Source organism: Mangifera indica, chromosome 2 (assembly GCF_011075055.1).
Source record: "Mangifera indica cultivar Alphonso chromosome 2, CATAS_Mindica_2.1, whole genome shotgun sequence".
Classification (NCBI taxonomy): Eukaryota; Viridiplantae; Streptophyta; class Magnoliopsida; order Sapindales; family Anacardiaceae; genus Mangifera; species Mangifera indica.
In genome coordinates this window covers 20,034,081-20,050,053 of record NC_058138.1, presented here as the reverse complement: position 1 = coordinate 20,050,053, position 15,973 = coordinate 20,034,081, and the positions used below count along the sequence as shown (strand labels likewise).

The window sequence follows — 15,973 nt, the reverse complement described above, 5'->3', positions numbered from 1 at the left end:
ATTTTGACTGTTTTATCTATTAAATTATGAGTTCTATTATAGCTTTTTGGAAAGATCTTTGAATCCTCTTTTCAACGATATACAGCTTGTATGAATTAGAAACCGTTTGGGCTATTAAATTGTATGAAAAAAAAAGACTGTCCTGCCAAATAACTGTTCTGTGAACAGTATTTCGCAGTTTTTGGAAAGAAAGAAAAGGAGGAGAAAAAGGAAAGGAAGAAAGCAAGGAAAGAGAGGAAAGGAAATGAAAGGAAAGAAATGAGAGAAAAAGAAAAGAAGAAGAAAAGCAAGAAAATGAATTTGGGGCTTAAGATTCAGAGGTCATCCCAAGAGTATGGTCTGGTGAGTTATGAATAGATTTATATAAAAGCAAAATTAGTAAGATATAAGACACGCATACATGCTATGAACTATGAGGGGGCACTTTACATTACACCGCCCGCAATAGGGTACGTCCATAGTAGGACACGTCTGTAGTAGGACATAGATCCACAATAGGGTTCGCTCGCAGTAGAGCTTAATTCATATTCAGAAATGGTGTAGTGAGAGAAAGGAAGAGAGCTCGAGCTTAAAAAAGTGTCAAATCTCTATAGTCAACTTCCAAAAAGTATCAAATAGACACCAGATGAGACAAAGTATGACTCAAATAGTAAAACATGAACTAGATTATCCCCTCGAGTTCTTATGGGGGTTATGAGTGAGGTTGAGTCCCGAGAATGAGTTAGAACAGGAAAGGAGATAGTTTACTTAATTTTTTCCCCTTACTGAGTGTTATTATTTCTCACTACCTTTTCTTTCCTGATTGCAGGTACAGGTGATCGAGGTAGCTGCGAGGCATGGTCAGGTCAGCAAAGATAGATCCGACTAGAGCAGGTTATCTCTGGTTTATATTACATGCATATAGTGGCATGCTCTTGTCGACTTTTGACCTTTTTTAGATGATTATACAGTTGTATATGATTACTCCCTGTTTTCAGACACTTTTAGATGAGTTTTCATATGAGTATATACATTTTTTGTTCGCTTTTAGATTTTTAGTTTTCTTAGAATACTTTCTAAACACTTTTAGTGATGCGTTTATTTTTAAAGTGTTTGAAAAGAAAAAAAAATAGACGTTCCGGATATTAATTCATAACATTTCTCCTTCGGTGGGTAGTACTTCTAGGGAGGGGTGTTACAAATCTCATGCGGCAGAATCAACTCACCCTCCACCTCATCATCCTCGTTGGTCTCATCAAAATTATGCTTCTTCATTACCGTCGCTAGCATTGGCACTTTCAACGACACAATTTGATGTCAAAATCTCCCAAACCCTAATGACTAATGTTGCGACTTCAGAACACTCAAGATCTTTGCGAGCTAGGAATCGATGCTCAGTGGCAATAAGAATGAGAATTTGTTAGAAATTCTGATAGCGTCACTCGAATTCCAAAACTCTCATAGAAATTCGTGGTTTTGTTGTTGTTGTTATTAAAGTGGCGGTGGTTGTGGTTGGATGGCAAAATGTCGATGGTGAATATATCATGTTCATCGAGTTTGACATTGGAGGTAGAGTGAGAAGGCAGTTGGTCGAGGTGGGGAGTGAGGTAGCGGTTGAAGGAAGAGGAATGGAGTCGTATCAGGGACTAGAAGTCCATGGGAGTCAGGTGGGAGTGACGTGGAAGGGGAGGAGAAAATTAGATAAATATGAAAAACCCCGATACTTTGGAATTCTCAGTATTTTGTTATGAACAAATTGTTTCAGAGTGAATATTTGGAGGAATTAAATGGATAATGATTATTATTATTATGCAATACATTCACTCAGAAAAAATAGTAACTTTATTTTCATTCAGAATGCCCTTTTGAAAAAATATAGATATATATTTCATCACGAATTATTTTAATTATTGATTTAAAATTATTCAGTCAAATAATGATATATATTGAAAAACACCATTCTAATTAACAAGGGCAATAAAAGTGCATCATTGCACATATATAGCCAAAGAAGAACAGAAACAACATTACAATTGCACATATATAGCCAAAGAAGAACAGAAACAACATTACAATTGCACATATATAGCCAAAGAAGAACAGAAACAACATTACAATTGCACTTATTTAGCCAAAGAAGAACAGAAACAACATTACAATTAGTAGGAAAAGGAGCAATCTTCAGAAAAGGAAGAAAATACTTCCTCCGAAAGATTTTTCATTGCACAGTCCAATAACACATTATTAAAGAAAACTAATTCCACACTTAAAAAGTGACTAAATTTTATCCTCAGGTCCTGGGTGCAAGCCCTGCCTTGAGACGTTTAATCGTAGCAATATTAGTCTTGAAAGACTTGGCCAAGATTGTATCATCAATACCTGTGGTGAACAGGGTGTTGGGAAGAGATTCAGTGCCTGGATTTACGCTCCCGAAGGCAGAAATTGCTGTAGCAATTGTCTTTCCACTGCTGTACTGGAAGTGAACAAGCCCCTTGGGGAATAGAAACATGTCACCCTTTTGCAGCTTCTGAACGAAAAGCTTGTCGGTTGTGTCAACGAAACCAACAGTAAGGTGGCCTTTCACAAGGAAAAGGAGCTCACCAGAGCGAGGGTGTGTGTGAAGAGGGCTAGAAGTGCCGGCAGGGAATTGAAGGATAGCATATGAAACACTTTGTCCATTGAGTGCGGGGAATTCTGGCAAGCTTGCTGTGGTGACCGTAAAATTCGTTGGCAGTGGCGCACCGACAAGAGCCCGCATGCGGGTGAACGTGAAAAAGTTGCTATCGACTTGGGTTACTTTTGGTGGAAGAAGGAAGTCTGTGAGGATATCTGAATCCCCGGAGAATGCCATTTGGACAGTGGCTAAAGAAAGCAAAAGGGCGAACAGTTTTTGAGAAGACATGGTGAAGTACTTGATGTGCAAAGTTAAGAATTTTGAGAAGACAAGTTAATATTGAAGAAGCTAGAGTTGTATTTATAGAGTTTGGAAGGTGAAGAGGAAAGCTCTATTTTGCCCAGGCCTGCGGTAGATGGATATTACAAAGTTATTCATTCTTATGTGGTCGAAGTTTAAGCTGTCAACTGGCCGATGACAAGAAGTTAATTAAGGATCTCTTTAAGTTTGCCAATTCATGAATCACTTTTTGTTCTTCACTGGTTGTGGGTGATCTTATTTTCGTGTTCAGAAGGAAAGAGGGACGTTTAAAAATGACAGGGGCTTAACAAAACGGCCAATAAATTAAACCTGGATTGTAATTAAAAGGGTCCCATTTTCAATTTCTCTTACTTTCATTTAAATATAAAAACTGGAATAAAAAAAGAAAGTTTAATTTTTTGTAATTGAAATCTCATTGAAATTTTATAATGTATAATTCCGGATAAATTATAAGTACATATTTTTTATATATAATTTAAATATATGAATAATGTGTTATTATATAATTTGATGATATTGAATTAAAGATAAAATAAGGTCCAATTATATAATCAAAATTATGTATCGCAGAAGGTTTATTGAAATGGAAATATTTTACCATGTGCTATTTTAGTTATAGAAATGGAATATCCTGAGATTGAGTTACAATATTAAACCGCATTGACATTAAAGGAAATCCTTTGTTCCTTTTGTTTTTGTCAATTATCAATTTCAAAATAATAATCTAATTTGTATCCCATGTTCCTAAGAGTCATGAGAATATCCATAGATATAAAGAAGTAAGGCATATATTTTTTTATCGACAATTCGAAGAAGCAATTGGCAAAAAATTAGTGAAATATTAACTTTTATATGAGAGACCGAAAGAAGAAGCATTCTTGAATATCCTGGCGGAGTCGAGAATGCAGTTTTTAGCCATGTAATTATCTTGGTGAGGGCAATTTAGTCTTCTAACTTTGCTAAATCAATCTAGTTACAAGGCTTTGGATGATTTGTAACGTGCAGTCTTTTTGTATTACTTTAATTAAAACACACTTGAATGCACAGGTCATACTAGACATAATAGACGAGTCGGGTTGCCATTTTTGGTATGATCTTTAATGCTTAGAGTTTCAGGTTACAAGTTAAATTGGGGCCTTGAGATAAGGCTTGCGGTTAATATGAAATGATCTATCAAAAATAATAAATTTTTAAAAAATACATAATTTTACATACTAACCCACAAAAGCTCACAAAGGCATGGCCCAAGGCCTTGGATCATGTCATGAGCCTTGACATATTAGTAGGTCAATCTATTTGATAGGATTAGGTATTGTTTGATCCATAATGATGGTAAGTTGTGTCTGAGTCAATTTGGCATAGCCTCTCAATTAATGGGCTTAGGCATATTGTGTCGGAGTCAATCTAACACAATCCACCATCATGTCAAAGTCATATGACTAAAATGATTAAGGTTGTCTTAATTTTTATTAAAAATCAAAAGGGGAATTAGCAAGTTGACATTATTTGAGGTGTGGCAATGTCATCTTAAATCTCTTTGTACTGTTAATTGAAGACTAAACTACTCTCAAATATTTATAGCTTCATTTACCAAATTCAGTTCATTTTGAACCCAAGAAGCATTCAAAAATTTCAAACCAAAAAAAGAGAAGAAAGACATTGTGTAAGAGATACAATTAGAAAAGAACTCTTAAAAATTTTGGTTTACTCACTAGATTTGAGTCCAAAAATGTTGAGCTTTTATTTGAAGTAGACATAATTAAGTTTTGAGTTTGAGAGGACATTTTCATAATACAGTTTTATTAATAGATGACCAAATCTTGTCATTGTAGAGAGAATAACATCTACTATGAATTTCCACCATTTTCAATTATTGGAAGAGAACAAGAGAATGGCTGCTATTGGGTAGGAATGCCGGGCAGTCATATCATGTAATTTTAAAGAAAAAATTGTGTTTGTGTCTTTCTTTGTGTTATTTCACAACTAAATATACATCAATTCTGCAATATATTCCTAGGAAAACTCCTGGAATTCTGCAATATATTCCTAGAAAAGGAAAAAGAAGTGGAATCCTTTGATAAATGAAAATTAATAAAATTATGCGTACTAATTAGATGATTTTAAATTAAAGATAAATTAATATCTAATCATATAATGACAAAAAAATATAAATTTATCTATATACTCAAAGTAAGTACTCTCATGACATTTCTGAATGAAAATACTTCAACAATATAGCACATTCCTTGAGGGCAAATCCCCAATAATATTCTTTCCTTTATCAAAATCCGAATCAAATGGGAAATGCATATTTAATTCATCTTTTTATTGCAAGTGTCAATATGTTGAAATCATGCATCAATTCTCCTTCAACTACAAGTGTATTTTTTATGAGAATAATATTATGTTATATACAAATGATGATATATCATCATATGATTGAGTGTTATTTTATCCTTAATTTTTAATTATCTAATTACATAATGATACATCGTTATTTGTATATAAAATTTTACATATAACACTACTCTTTTGATAAAGTTAGACAAGTCACGCGTAGCTGTTATTATTGTACTTATTTTTTAATATCAATTTGCATTCCATAGCTAAAAGTTGGAGTCAATAGATCTTGAGCATTTACATTTGTATGGTGTAATGCCCCCACTTGAATTTCACTATCTGGATCCGATCTGATAGGGTTTATAGTTATTTTCAATTTGTATCACGTTTTAAAATCTTAAGTCGAGCAATGTGTACTCAATTCAAGCATATAAATAAATATACATTTATGTTTGTCATTAAATAATTGAGTATTATTTTATCTTTAATTCAAAATTATTTAATTACATAATAAAATATATAAATATATACTTATTTATATACTCAAAATTGATACATATAGTTTTATTATTTTATGTCACATCCAACCCAGTAATGATTATATCCAATCCTACTTGAGAAAAGCTTATAATGGATATTAGTTCAAAACTCATAATTAGGGAAAATTTTGATCTAAATTATTTGAGTTTAGATTGAATAAGTCAATTTAAAATATAAATATTAGACTCATTTTAATAAATAATTTAAGTTTGACTTAGCTCATATCAAATTTGTTGCTAATTGAGAACAAATATCAGTTTGTTAATTTTGAATCGACTTTTTTGAATTTAAATTAATCTCAAGTTAAACCTTATTCAAATTTAGTTTTGACTGAATCTAATCCTACCCATAATTGTGAGAAGTTTACTACCCATAATCTAATCCAATTTAACTAGAATTATATTGAGATCCCAGGTTTTATTTTGGATGAAATCCCACCGGGATGGTGTAATACTGCAATTTGACCTTAATTACACTAGAATAGTATGATTCGAGCTATATTTGATTAAACTGTATCATTTTAAGTGTAATCTTGTCTAAATATTACTCGCTAATATATATTCTGCCGTCCACGGCTTTCCTTAAAATGAGACCCTTTTTCCCATTGAATACGTAGATTCTCACGTAAAGGAAAATACTTATTCATCATAATAACATTAATAATAATATTACGCAACCATTCTCCTAAAGAAGCACAATTTCGAAGAAATCAGTATGGTTGAAGGGAAGAAGATACAAGGAAACCTCCTCTGAAGATTCACGCGGTAAACATAGCTCATAGCACCATTAACTACCTCTCACAAACACTGAAACATGACCTTCATAAAACAGCGATACTTCTTCTTGTTACTCTTCTTTCAACATCTTCTTGCACATCAACTTTCCCAGAAACCTCTTCTGCATACAGGTATTTTATTAATTATCCTCTCTTTTTAAGTTTAATTTGCTGTTTTTTCAAACATGATTCCTAATATATCCATTCATCCAAATCTAATTTTTCTTGTTGAGAAAATATTATAAATAAATGGGTTGGATTTTGGAATGATGTGAGTTTTTCTCTTTCGATCCGATCTTTTAGTTCATGGAGCTATTTACTGAATCGCAGCCATTTCTGGATCACTTCTAACAGGATGAATATTAAAAATAAAACAAATTAACAAAATATCAAAAGAATCCTTCTATCCAAAAGGATAATTACGTCTTTTTTCAAAGCTTCAAGTCTTAGACATTCCTTGCTTGCAGATGAAGCAGAGAAGCTTTGAGTGAAAGTATTTTTCTTTACTAATTCAGTCCTGCTGACATGTCAATCAACGATTGGGCCAGCAAAAGCCCAATTGCTTATTTATTTATTTTGTTACTTTATTCATGGACTTTTTTTTGTGTAGAATTCCCACAAAATTTTACATTGAACGAGGGAGAGAAAAAGGTGGTGGTATCCGTAAATAGGCGTGGAGGTGGTGGTCATGCAGGTGGTGGTCATGCAGGTGGTGGTCATGCAGGTGGCAGTGGCCGTGGTGATGGAGGTAGAGGTGGACACGAGGGTCCAGGGCGTGGAGCTGTAATTCCTCTATATGTAGCTGGTGCAGGTGGCTACCACGGCCATGACCGCCACCATCATGGTTCGAATAGTGCTAGCCCGGGTAACTGTGGCCTGTGTCATCTGGTTTTGTCTATTTTTATATCTGTTGTTTTTTTAAATTTCGTTTAGGGTTATAATTGGAGTTCAGTGTGATTGTAACGAAAAAAACTTTTCAGCGTTTTATCGTTCACTAATTTGTTTATCAATTGGTTGTATACTTGCATGTGATGGGTGTTACTTGTAGTACACTTAATTTATCAATTAAAAATGTGATAAATGTAGAGGTAATTAATTAATAAAGTATTCTTTAGGAATGGATAAAAAAATGGCTAAGCGTATACCATCGTGATAAGAAAAGTACTAAGAATACAAACAACAATATATCATCATATGATTAAATAATTAAAAATTAAAAATAAAATAGCATTCAATTATACGAGGATATATAAAATTGTATTAAAAAATTATTCATATCGTATTATTGTTGTGGCGAACTCATACCAAAATTAAGGTGGTTTATGTGAAATTAACTAACTTTGGGGCTATACGGATATGAGTAACACATTATACATGGACAAACTTATTTATATATAAACAATTCTTAAATTTATTTTTCACAATTGAAAACACTCATAGTGAATTTTCACATTGATGCTAATCACAAATTGCCCATATCAAATTCTAGTGAAGTTTTTTCAGATTTCAATCATTTTTTAGCAATTAAAATATAAAGAAAAGAAAGTTAAGTATATTATTCCTTATCATGTTTCATTACTTCGAATATTGAGATTTAGCTAGTTTTACATAGATTTGATAGGTTTCGAATAACAATTCCTTCAATTGAGTTTTTTGTGTGAAATAACTTGAATCATTTACAATTTTCAAAAAATTTGTCTAACATTTTTTGTTAGAATAGGTTAAAATTGATTATTAGAGAGATCAAATTTGAAAATAGGAGATTTTAGCTTGTTCTGTCATCATACATGATTTGTAATCACCATATAGTTGTATTAATTGGTGGAACGATGACCTAGTATATAATTTCACGGGCCAATTTTTATGGGCACGGCATGGGGCTGTTGCAGCGCTACAATCAAGTGCATAGTAATACGAACGCGGCTTCAGTAGACACCAGCGTGAATATAAGCCCAATTTACAGAAAATGGGCAATAGCCTTACAACAACCAAATGAGGAAATCCAACCCAATTTCAATAGTTGGGTCAATTTCATTCCAGCAGCCAAGAGCCCAACTCGTGCTAGATCAGCCCACTGTGTCAAACCACTCTGCAGGGGGACAACAACTTGTGCCTGCCACCAGCCAATAGGGCAGTCATGCAACCCTGTACACAACAGACTTTTCAACTAGACAAACATGCAGCAGTGTGCAGGAGACTCAGTAGCTTCAGCTAGATCAGCCCACTGTGTCAAACCACTACTAGGCCTGTGACAATAAGTGTTACAATGCATTGATGATATGACACATTAACATAAGAGGAAGGAACATGTGGCATGTGGAAGATAACACAATTTCTAATATCAATCCTACTTACAAAATCTTTTTATGGACTATTAATTAAAAAGTGCATTCAGTTTATAAATTTCTTATTAAAAAAATAAAAGAGTGTCATAAAAATATATCGTCAAAAAAGATTACTAAGTATAATCATTTACATATTTAATAAAATTATTATGTATAAATAATTATTATTTTAATTAAAAATAATTAAAAAAACACTGAAATGTTATTTTATTGAAATATTCTTTTATGTTAAACTAAATTAAAGGTAAATTAAAGAGAAAAAAATGACAAGGGAAACAACAATAAATCAAAAGCTAGGAGTTAAATGAACTATCTAATGCATGCACAATGGTGGCAAAGGTTTCTTTCTCACCATAGATTGACATTATAAGAGCATCATTCTAACATAGTGTTGGGTGATCTTCATCCATCTTATATCAATAAAAAATGTTTAGAGTCTTATGGTTTAGTTGTTATTTTAATTAAGTATGAGATTTTTTTTTCTAAAAATTTAATGAATAAGTTAAAATTATAGTAAAATTAAGATGATCTCTTTAATATTTTAATGCATATAATGAGGCCAAACGACTTATTCTTAAACTAAGTTTTGATGTATTTCCAAAGTTATATTTATAGAATTTGAAAAATCCAAAATCTTACTTATGAACTTACTGTTATTAAAATTTTATGTTCAAACTAAAAATAAAATTGTTATTTTATCAATAGTATTAAAAAATATATAATTTTATTTCATTCTCCTTCTCGTATTTTAAAAATTCACAATTCACCTCTAACCTCAATTTTGAAAAGTAAATTCCCCTCCCTCGGCCCAAAATCTGTTGCAAACTTTGGCAACAATAATGGTGATTGTCACTGTCTCCACCTTTAGCCCAACAGAGGAGGGAGACAATCAATGATGTCAAGGTTGACAAATTTGTCTTGTCTCTTCGTTGATGAAGATAGAAGACGATAGAGTTTCATCCTCTTCTGTCTCCATTGATAAAGAGACGAAGATGAATTCTTGATGGAGAGACTAGACAGATTCATCTTCATCACTTCTTTGTTGACAGAGATGAAGTTCTTCGTCTTTTTCGATGTTATTGGTCGTCTCTCTCCTCTATCGACCTAAAGGTGGAGATGATGGTGGCCACCATTATCGATGTCAAATTTTGTAATGAACTTAGGGATTTTTAAGGTTGGGGGGGGGGGGGGGGAATAAGTTATTTTTCAAAGTTTGAGGCTAAGGGGTAAAATACGAGTTTTCAAAATTCGAGATAGAAAATGAAATAAAATTATATATTTTTTAATATTATTGATAAAATAATTATTTTACTTTTAGTTATAACAAAAAATTCTATCAGTAATTGATTTATAAATGATATTTTAAGTTTTTCAAATTAAAAAACTATATATTTATTTTTATATTAAAATTTGGATAAAAAATAATACTTTGACCTATATAATAAATATAATAATTATATTTCCCTTGATATTATTCACTATATCAGCTTGAATATTTTATTGATGTTATCCACTATATCAATTCGAATATTTTATGTTATGATGAAGTAAACTAAAAAAACATCTTTTAAATGTTGTTGTTGGGAGACAAATTAGAGTTCGGGAAGAGATGATTGGAAATCAAATAAAGCAACAGACCTTCGATATAACCAAGAATCTGTACGTCAGCATCTGGCACACGGTGTCTGGTGAACTTTAGGTGGTTCACGTAACGTTGCTGCTTCAACATTTAGGAAAGTTATTGTAAATATATTCTGAAGCGTATATAAGGCAGCTTACATTGTAAACTTAATTAATGGCCATTAATTTTTTTAATAATGCTGTCAATCTTACGTGCATTTGCATAACATTTACACGTGTCGTTCAAAGACGCTGGAATAAACTCTTCATCATATTCCACAACGTTTCCAATACAAACCCTCTACAATCATCACACACCCCATCCCATTACATTTCGGATTTCGCTACATCAAAAGACATCGCAGTTAGTCAAATTCCGCACTCTCATTCTTTTATCTGTTTCTTCAAATCCGGCAATAATTTAGCATCCAAAAAGCCAGGAACATCTGCCAAATTTCATGGGCAAAAAGGTCAAATGGAGCTGGACCTCTGCTTTCGTCGGAGCCGCAGCAGCAACGGTCGCCACGGCTGTTTTCAGGGCCAAGCCCAAGGATCCTACATTCCACTTGCTTTCAATCAAACTCAACTCTTTTAAGCTCAAGTTACCAGTCGCCGATGCCGATCTCATCCTCACAATACACGTCACAAATCCTAATATCACTCCCATCAACTACTCTTCTACTACCATGTCCATCTTCTACGAGGGCTCACTCCTCGGTTCTGGTCCTTTGAAAGCTGGATCTCAGCCGGCGAGGTCCTGCCAGTTGCTACAAATCTCGGCTCGGCTAGACGGACTGGAGCTGAGCCACCACGCCGCTAAGTTTTTGGGTGATGTGGCCAAGAGAGAGATGATGCTTGATGCTAAGATGGATATCACGGGTACAGCGAAGGTATTGTGGCGGGATCATAAGTTTAAGGTACACGTGGACAGTCATGTGACCGTTGATCCAGTGTTTCTTGATATAATTGATCAAGAGAATAAATCTCAATTGAAGCTTTTTCTTACTTGAGAATTGTATTGAATGTTGAATTAGGGTTTTAATGGCTGAATAGTACTTCAATTCAAGGACTTAAATTTGTCCCAATGATGAATTAGTGAGAACGAACCCTAGAATCGAATTGATAAGACATAGAATTATAGTGTATGGTGAAATCAAAGTCTTTAGGTTGTTTATCATTGACTAAAAATATCAAGTTGTTGGATTAAGATTTTGTTTGGTATTAGTTTTCATATTTTATCTCAAGATATTTTCTCATTAACATCTAAATAAGTCTATATTTTATTCAATTATAATATATGCATATTCGAATGACATGATAATATTAATAAGCAAATCTAGTATTTTAAATTACAATGAAATTATAATATAATGTAATTTTCATTAATATTATATTTTCTAAATTTCTTTGTAGGAATAAAAAAATAAATTTATAATAGAAGTATTTTAGAGTAATGGATAAATTTCTAATAATAACAAACAAATCAGTATATTTGAAAAATCTTGACAAAATTTTTAAAATTTCTTCACTTAGTCATTAACTAATTTCTTCACCACTCAAATCGTTTCCACATTTACACGTGTCGTTTAACGAAGCCCCAATAATCTCTTTATCCAGATTCCACACTCCTATTACATCACCGGATATCAGAGTCATTTCAAATTCTCCAATCCCACCGCCGCTATAATTTACCATCCAATATGCCTGGAATATCCGTCAAACTTTATGGGCAAAGAGGTCAAATGGAGCTGGACCTCCGCTGTTGTCGGAGCCGTAGCAGCAACTGTCGCCACGGCTGTTTTGACAGCCAAGCCCAAGGATCCTACATTCCACTTGATTTCCATCAAACTCACCTCCTTTAAGCTCAAGCTACCGGTCGCCGACGTCGATCTCATCCTCACAATACACGTCACAAATCCTAATATCACTCCCATCAACTACTCTTCTACTACCATGTCCATCTTCTACGATGGTTCACTCCTAGGGTCCGGTCCTGTGAAAGCCGGATCTCAGCCCGCGAGGTCCTGCCAGTTGCTTCAAATCCCGGCTCGGCTGGACGGGCTGGAGTTGACCCACCACGCCGCTAAGTTTTTGGCTGACGTGGCCAGGAGAGAGATGATACTTGATGCTGAGGTGGATATTGCGGGTGCGGCGAAGGTATTGTGGTGGGATCATAAGTTTAAGGTACACGTGGACAGTCATGTGATCGTTGATCCTGTGTTTCTTGATGTAATTGAACAAGAGAATAAGTCTCAATTAGAGTTTTTTCTTACTTGACAATTGTGTCGTAGGTTGAATTAGGGTTTTTTGATGGCTGAATAATCTTTAATCCAAGGAATTAAATTGCGCTCTCTTTCCGCTTCTCTCTCTTTCTCAATTTATTAGAATTTTGCTCTAAATACTATTTAGATTAAAATAATCACTTCTTCTATCCACGAATTTGTGATTCTTTTTTTCCTCAAAAAGATAAACAATGTCTAGTCGCTCGATAAAGAGTTTTCCTCAAGAGATCATTGTCGAAATACTGTTACGACTCCCCGTCAAATCCCTATGTCGATCTAGGTCTGTATGCAAACTATGGCTTGCATTAATCAACGATCCTCACTTCATAGCTTCACACCTCCGCCACACTAAAACTCACAAGCTCATTCTCGCTTCTCACTCTCTTTACTCTGTAAACTACGAAGCCACACCAATCGATGAAGAATTAGTTGCTCTGGAACTTGATTTTCCCTTGAAATCGGTTCCCAGAAATGCCCCAGTTCAGATCTTTGGCTCTTGTAATGGGTTGCTGTGTATAAAGTCCGTCCCTGAAGCTTTCTTCCTGTTCAATCCTGCAACTGGAGAGTCCAGGAGAGTACCGGAATTTCAATTGACTACTTTGAATCACAGTTGTATACATGGGTTTGGTTATTGTGAAGTTACTGATGATTATAAGGTTGTGAAAGTTATTGTTCCATCTATTGTGTGTGTGTTTTCGTTGCGAACTGGGTCTTGGAGAAGAGTGAAAGATTGTCATTATTTATATCCCTATTGTGCTTCAGGTACACCACTTAATGGAGCTATTCATTGGGTTTTAACTAGACCTGGTGATGGTGTTGTTAATGTGGTAGTTGCTGCGTTTGATTTGGCAGAGGAGGTATTTACAGACATTTCGCTTCCCGAAGCTTTGAGAGAAATTTCGCTTCCTGAAGCTTTGAGAGACTTTGGGTTGTCTTCGCTTGCGACTGGGGTTCTTGGAGGGTGTCTGTGTGTGTTGCATCATCATGGGGGGCTTAGTAGAGAATTTTGGGTTATGAAAGAATATGGTGTAGTGGAATCTTGGACGAAAGTTTTGATTCAACAACCATATCATGTGTTAAGGCCATTGTGTATTTTGAAGAATTGTAAAATGTTGTTGGCTATGAATGGGCAGCATTTAGTTCTTTGTGATCGGAGAGATGGTTCGTGTAAAGATTTTATGGTTGTTAACATGCCACTTCTGTTTGATGCTGATGTTTATGTGGAGAGCCTTGTGTCACCCAAATACAGGTATAGGAATCAAGATTTGTTAATGGAAGGTAATAATCAATGAAATCAATCCATGTTTGTGTTGTTTATGCTCTACTTTATCATAGCTTTAGTGTCTGTTTTTTTATAATATAATTCTCCTTTGGTTATGCATTCTTAGTGCTATACCTACTGTGTTATTGTACTTATTGTTATAAGAAAAAAATTTTAAGCTTTCTTTTACATTTATACTGAGGAACCTTTTTTCTTGAATTACTTTATTTAATGATGAATATCATGAATTTGATAGTTTATGAAACAAATTTGGATGATGGTTCAGTTTGGTCATATTGTCCATATTTGTGAGTGATGGTGAAAGCCATATTTCATTTTCACTTCTTAGGTGCTTCCAGTTTTATTTCTTACCCTGCTTACCTCATTTTTGTTTTCAATGGGAAATTTTTAGTCAATGGTGAGAAATTTATATCAGGGACAACCCGACTGATCTGACAATGCGGGTTTATATTTATCCATATTTGTGTTTGTACTTACTTGTCAAAATGGGTGCAAGCAACAAATATTGGCTTGTTCTAATTTGTTGTGGCAACCATAGCAAACCGACGATATATCAACATAGAATAAATAGATGATTCCAATACTTTTAATTGAGAACATTCCAAAATTTCTTTATGCATAGCAAACCAATTGTATAATCTCAATGCAATTACATATAGTGAAAAATTTGGGTCTGCAAATTTCATAATTATCAGTGATGCACATCAGTGGCTGTTGTGTAGGAGGTATGTTTAAAATTTAAGTGTCCTTTATTCACTGCATTGGCATTCATGCCACAGTATTTTGCATTATAGGCTTGGTGGCATTTTCCGTTGAAGTAAATGGGTTCATAAGGTATATTTCCTATTCTCTCTCTTTCTTGTTGCAATCTGGGTGTGATATGGTGATTTGCATAGTCTTCCTTATTTCTGGAGAAAACTGGGAGTATGGTATCTGGGCTAGAGTGTGTGGTGCCACTAGTAATTTGGGGACAAAAAAACTCAGTTCACCGGGGATTTGTTTCCTTCTGAGTTCTGATGCTAGATCTTGTAATCGGTGGGTTAATATTATGTAGTTTTCATAACTATTTCAACCGAATTCACATCGATTTGCACATTATTTCTTCTTGGAGTGTTTCATATGTATGATATTTTATATACCATTGCCATTTCCACACTTGACTACTACCTGTCGTGCTGATATATATCTCATCATAGTTGATTTAATTAAAGCTTAAATTACTATCTGCGGATATATTAATTAGTACACATAAAACAAAATTGTATTGTTTTTGGTATCTACTAGAAATTTGATTGAAAAAATAGTGCATTTGCAAAATTTGAAGCGCAAAGCTTCAAAGAATGAAGGAATAATATGAGTTGATAGCAGTTGGGCTTGGAACTGGAAATATATTTGCTTTTGTCGGTGATTAGTTTGGATGTGTTCAGAGTCATTATCAAATTCTGGTGAAATGTTTTGAGATTGCAGTCATTTTTTCACGGTTAAAATATTAAAAAAAAAAGGTTAAGTTTATTGATCCTTATCATATGTTTCATTACTTTGAATGTCGAAATTTAGTTAGTTTGACATGGATTTTATAAGTTTCGGATAACAATTCCTCCGGTTGAGTTTTTTGTGTGAAATAATTTGAATCATTTACGATTTTCAAAAAATTTGTCAATCATTTTATGTTAAAATAGGTTTAAAATTGATTATTAGAGAAATCAAGTTTAAAAATAAGATATTTTAGCTTATTTTGTTATCATGCATGATTTGCAATCATCGTGTGATTGTGTTAATTGGTGGAACGATGCCCTACTATAAAAATGTTACAGTGCATTGGTGATGTGGCACAATAACATAAGAGGAAGGCAACACAATTTCTATTATCAATTA

At 33.7% G+C, this 15,973-nt stretch overlaps 5 protein-coding genes across 5 annotated transcripts; 4 read left to right on the top strand and 1 right to left on the bottom strand.

The window, feature by feature from the left end:
* Positions 1 to 2,076: 2,076 nt before the first annotated feature.
* On the bottom strand, positions 2,077 to 2,951 carry LOC123209674 (germin-like protein 9-3). The gene has a single exon (XM_044627806.1). It carries the CDS (start codon positions 2,879 to 2,881, stop codon positions 2,270 to 2,272), a length of 612 nt encoding a protein of 203 aa, XP_044483741.1. The 5' UTR covers positions 2,882 to 2,951; the 3' UTR covers positions 2,077 to 2,269.
* Positions 2,952 to 6,466: 3,515 nt separating this feature from the next.
* Positions 6,467 to 7,576, top strand: LOC123209677 (probable H/ACA ribonucleoprotein complex subunit 1). The gene is made up of 2 exons (XM_044627809.1): positions 6,467 to 6,701; positions 7,180 to 7,576. The coding sequence occupies exons 1-2, from the start codon at positions 6,608 to 6,610 to the stop codon at positions 7,500 to 7,502; spliced, it is 417 nt and encodes a 138-aa protein (XP_044483744.1). The 5' UTR covers positions 6,467 to 6,607; the 3' UTR covers positions 7,503 to 7,576.
* A 3,236-nt stretch (positions 7,577 to 10,812) lies between these two features.
* LOC123206864 lies at positions 10,813 to 11,609 on the top strand. Its single transcript, XM_044624136.1, has one exon. It carries the CDS (start codon positions 10,993 to 10,995, stop codon positions 11,542 to 11,544), a length of 552 nt encoding a protein of 183 aa, XP_044480071.1. The 5' UTR covers positions 10,813 to 10,992; the 3' UTR covers positions 11,545 to 11,609.
* A 482-nt stretch (positions 11,610 to 12,091) lies between these two features.
* On the top strand, positions 12,092 to 12,897 carry LOC123196958. The gene has a single exon (XM_044611123.1). It carries the CDS (start codon positions 12,260 to 12,262, stop codon positions 12,809 to 12,811), a length of 552 nt encoding a protein of 183 aa, XP_044467058.1. The 5' UTR covers positions 12,092 to 12,259; the 3' UTR covers positions 12,812 to 12,897.
* Positions 12,835 to 14,272, top strand: LOC123196951 (F-box/kelch-repeat protein At3g06240-like). The gene has a single exon (XM_044611112.1). The coding sequence runs from the start codon at positions 13,008 to 13,010 to the stop codon at positions 14,106 to 14,108; it is 1,101 nt and encodes a 366-aa protein (XP_044467047.1). The 5' UTR covers positions 12,835 to 13,007; the 3' UTR covers positions 14,109 to 14,272.
* Positions 14,273 to 15,973: the final 1,701 nt, after the last annotated feature.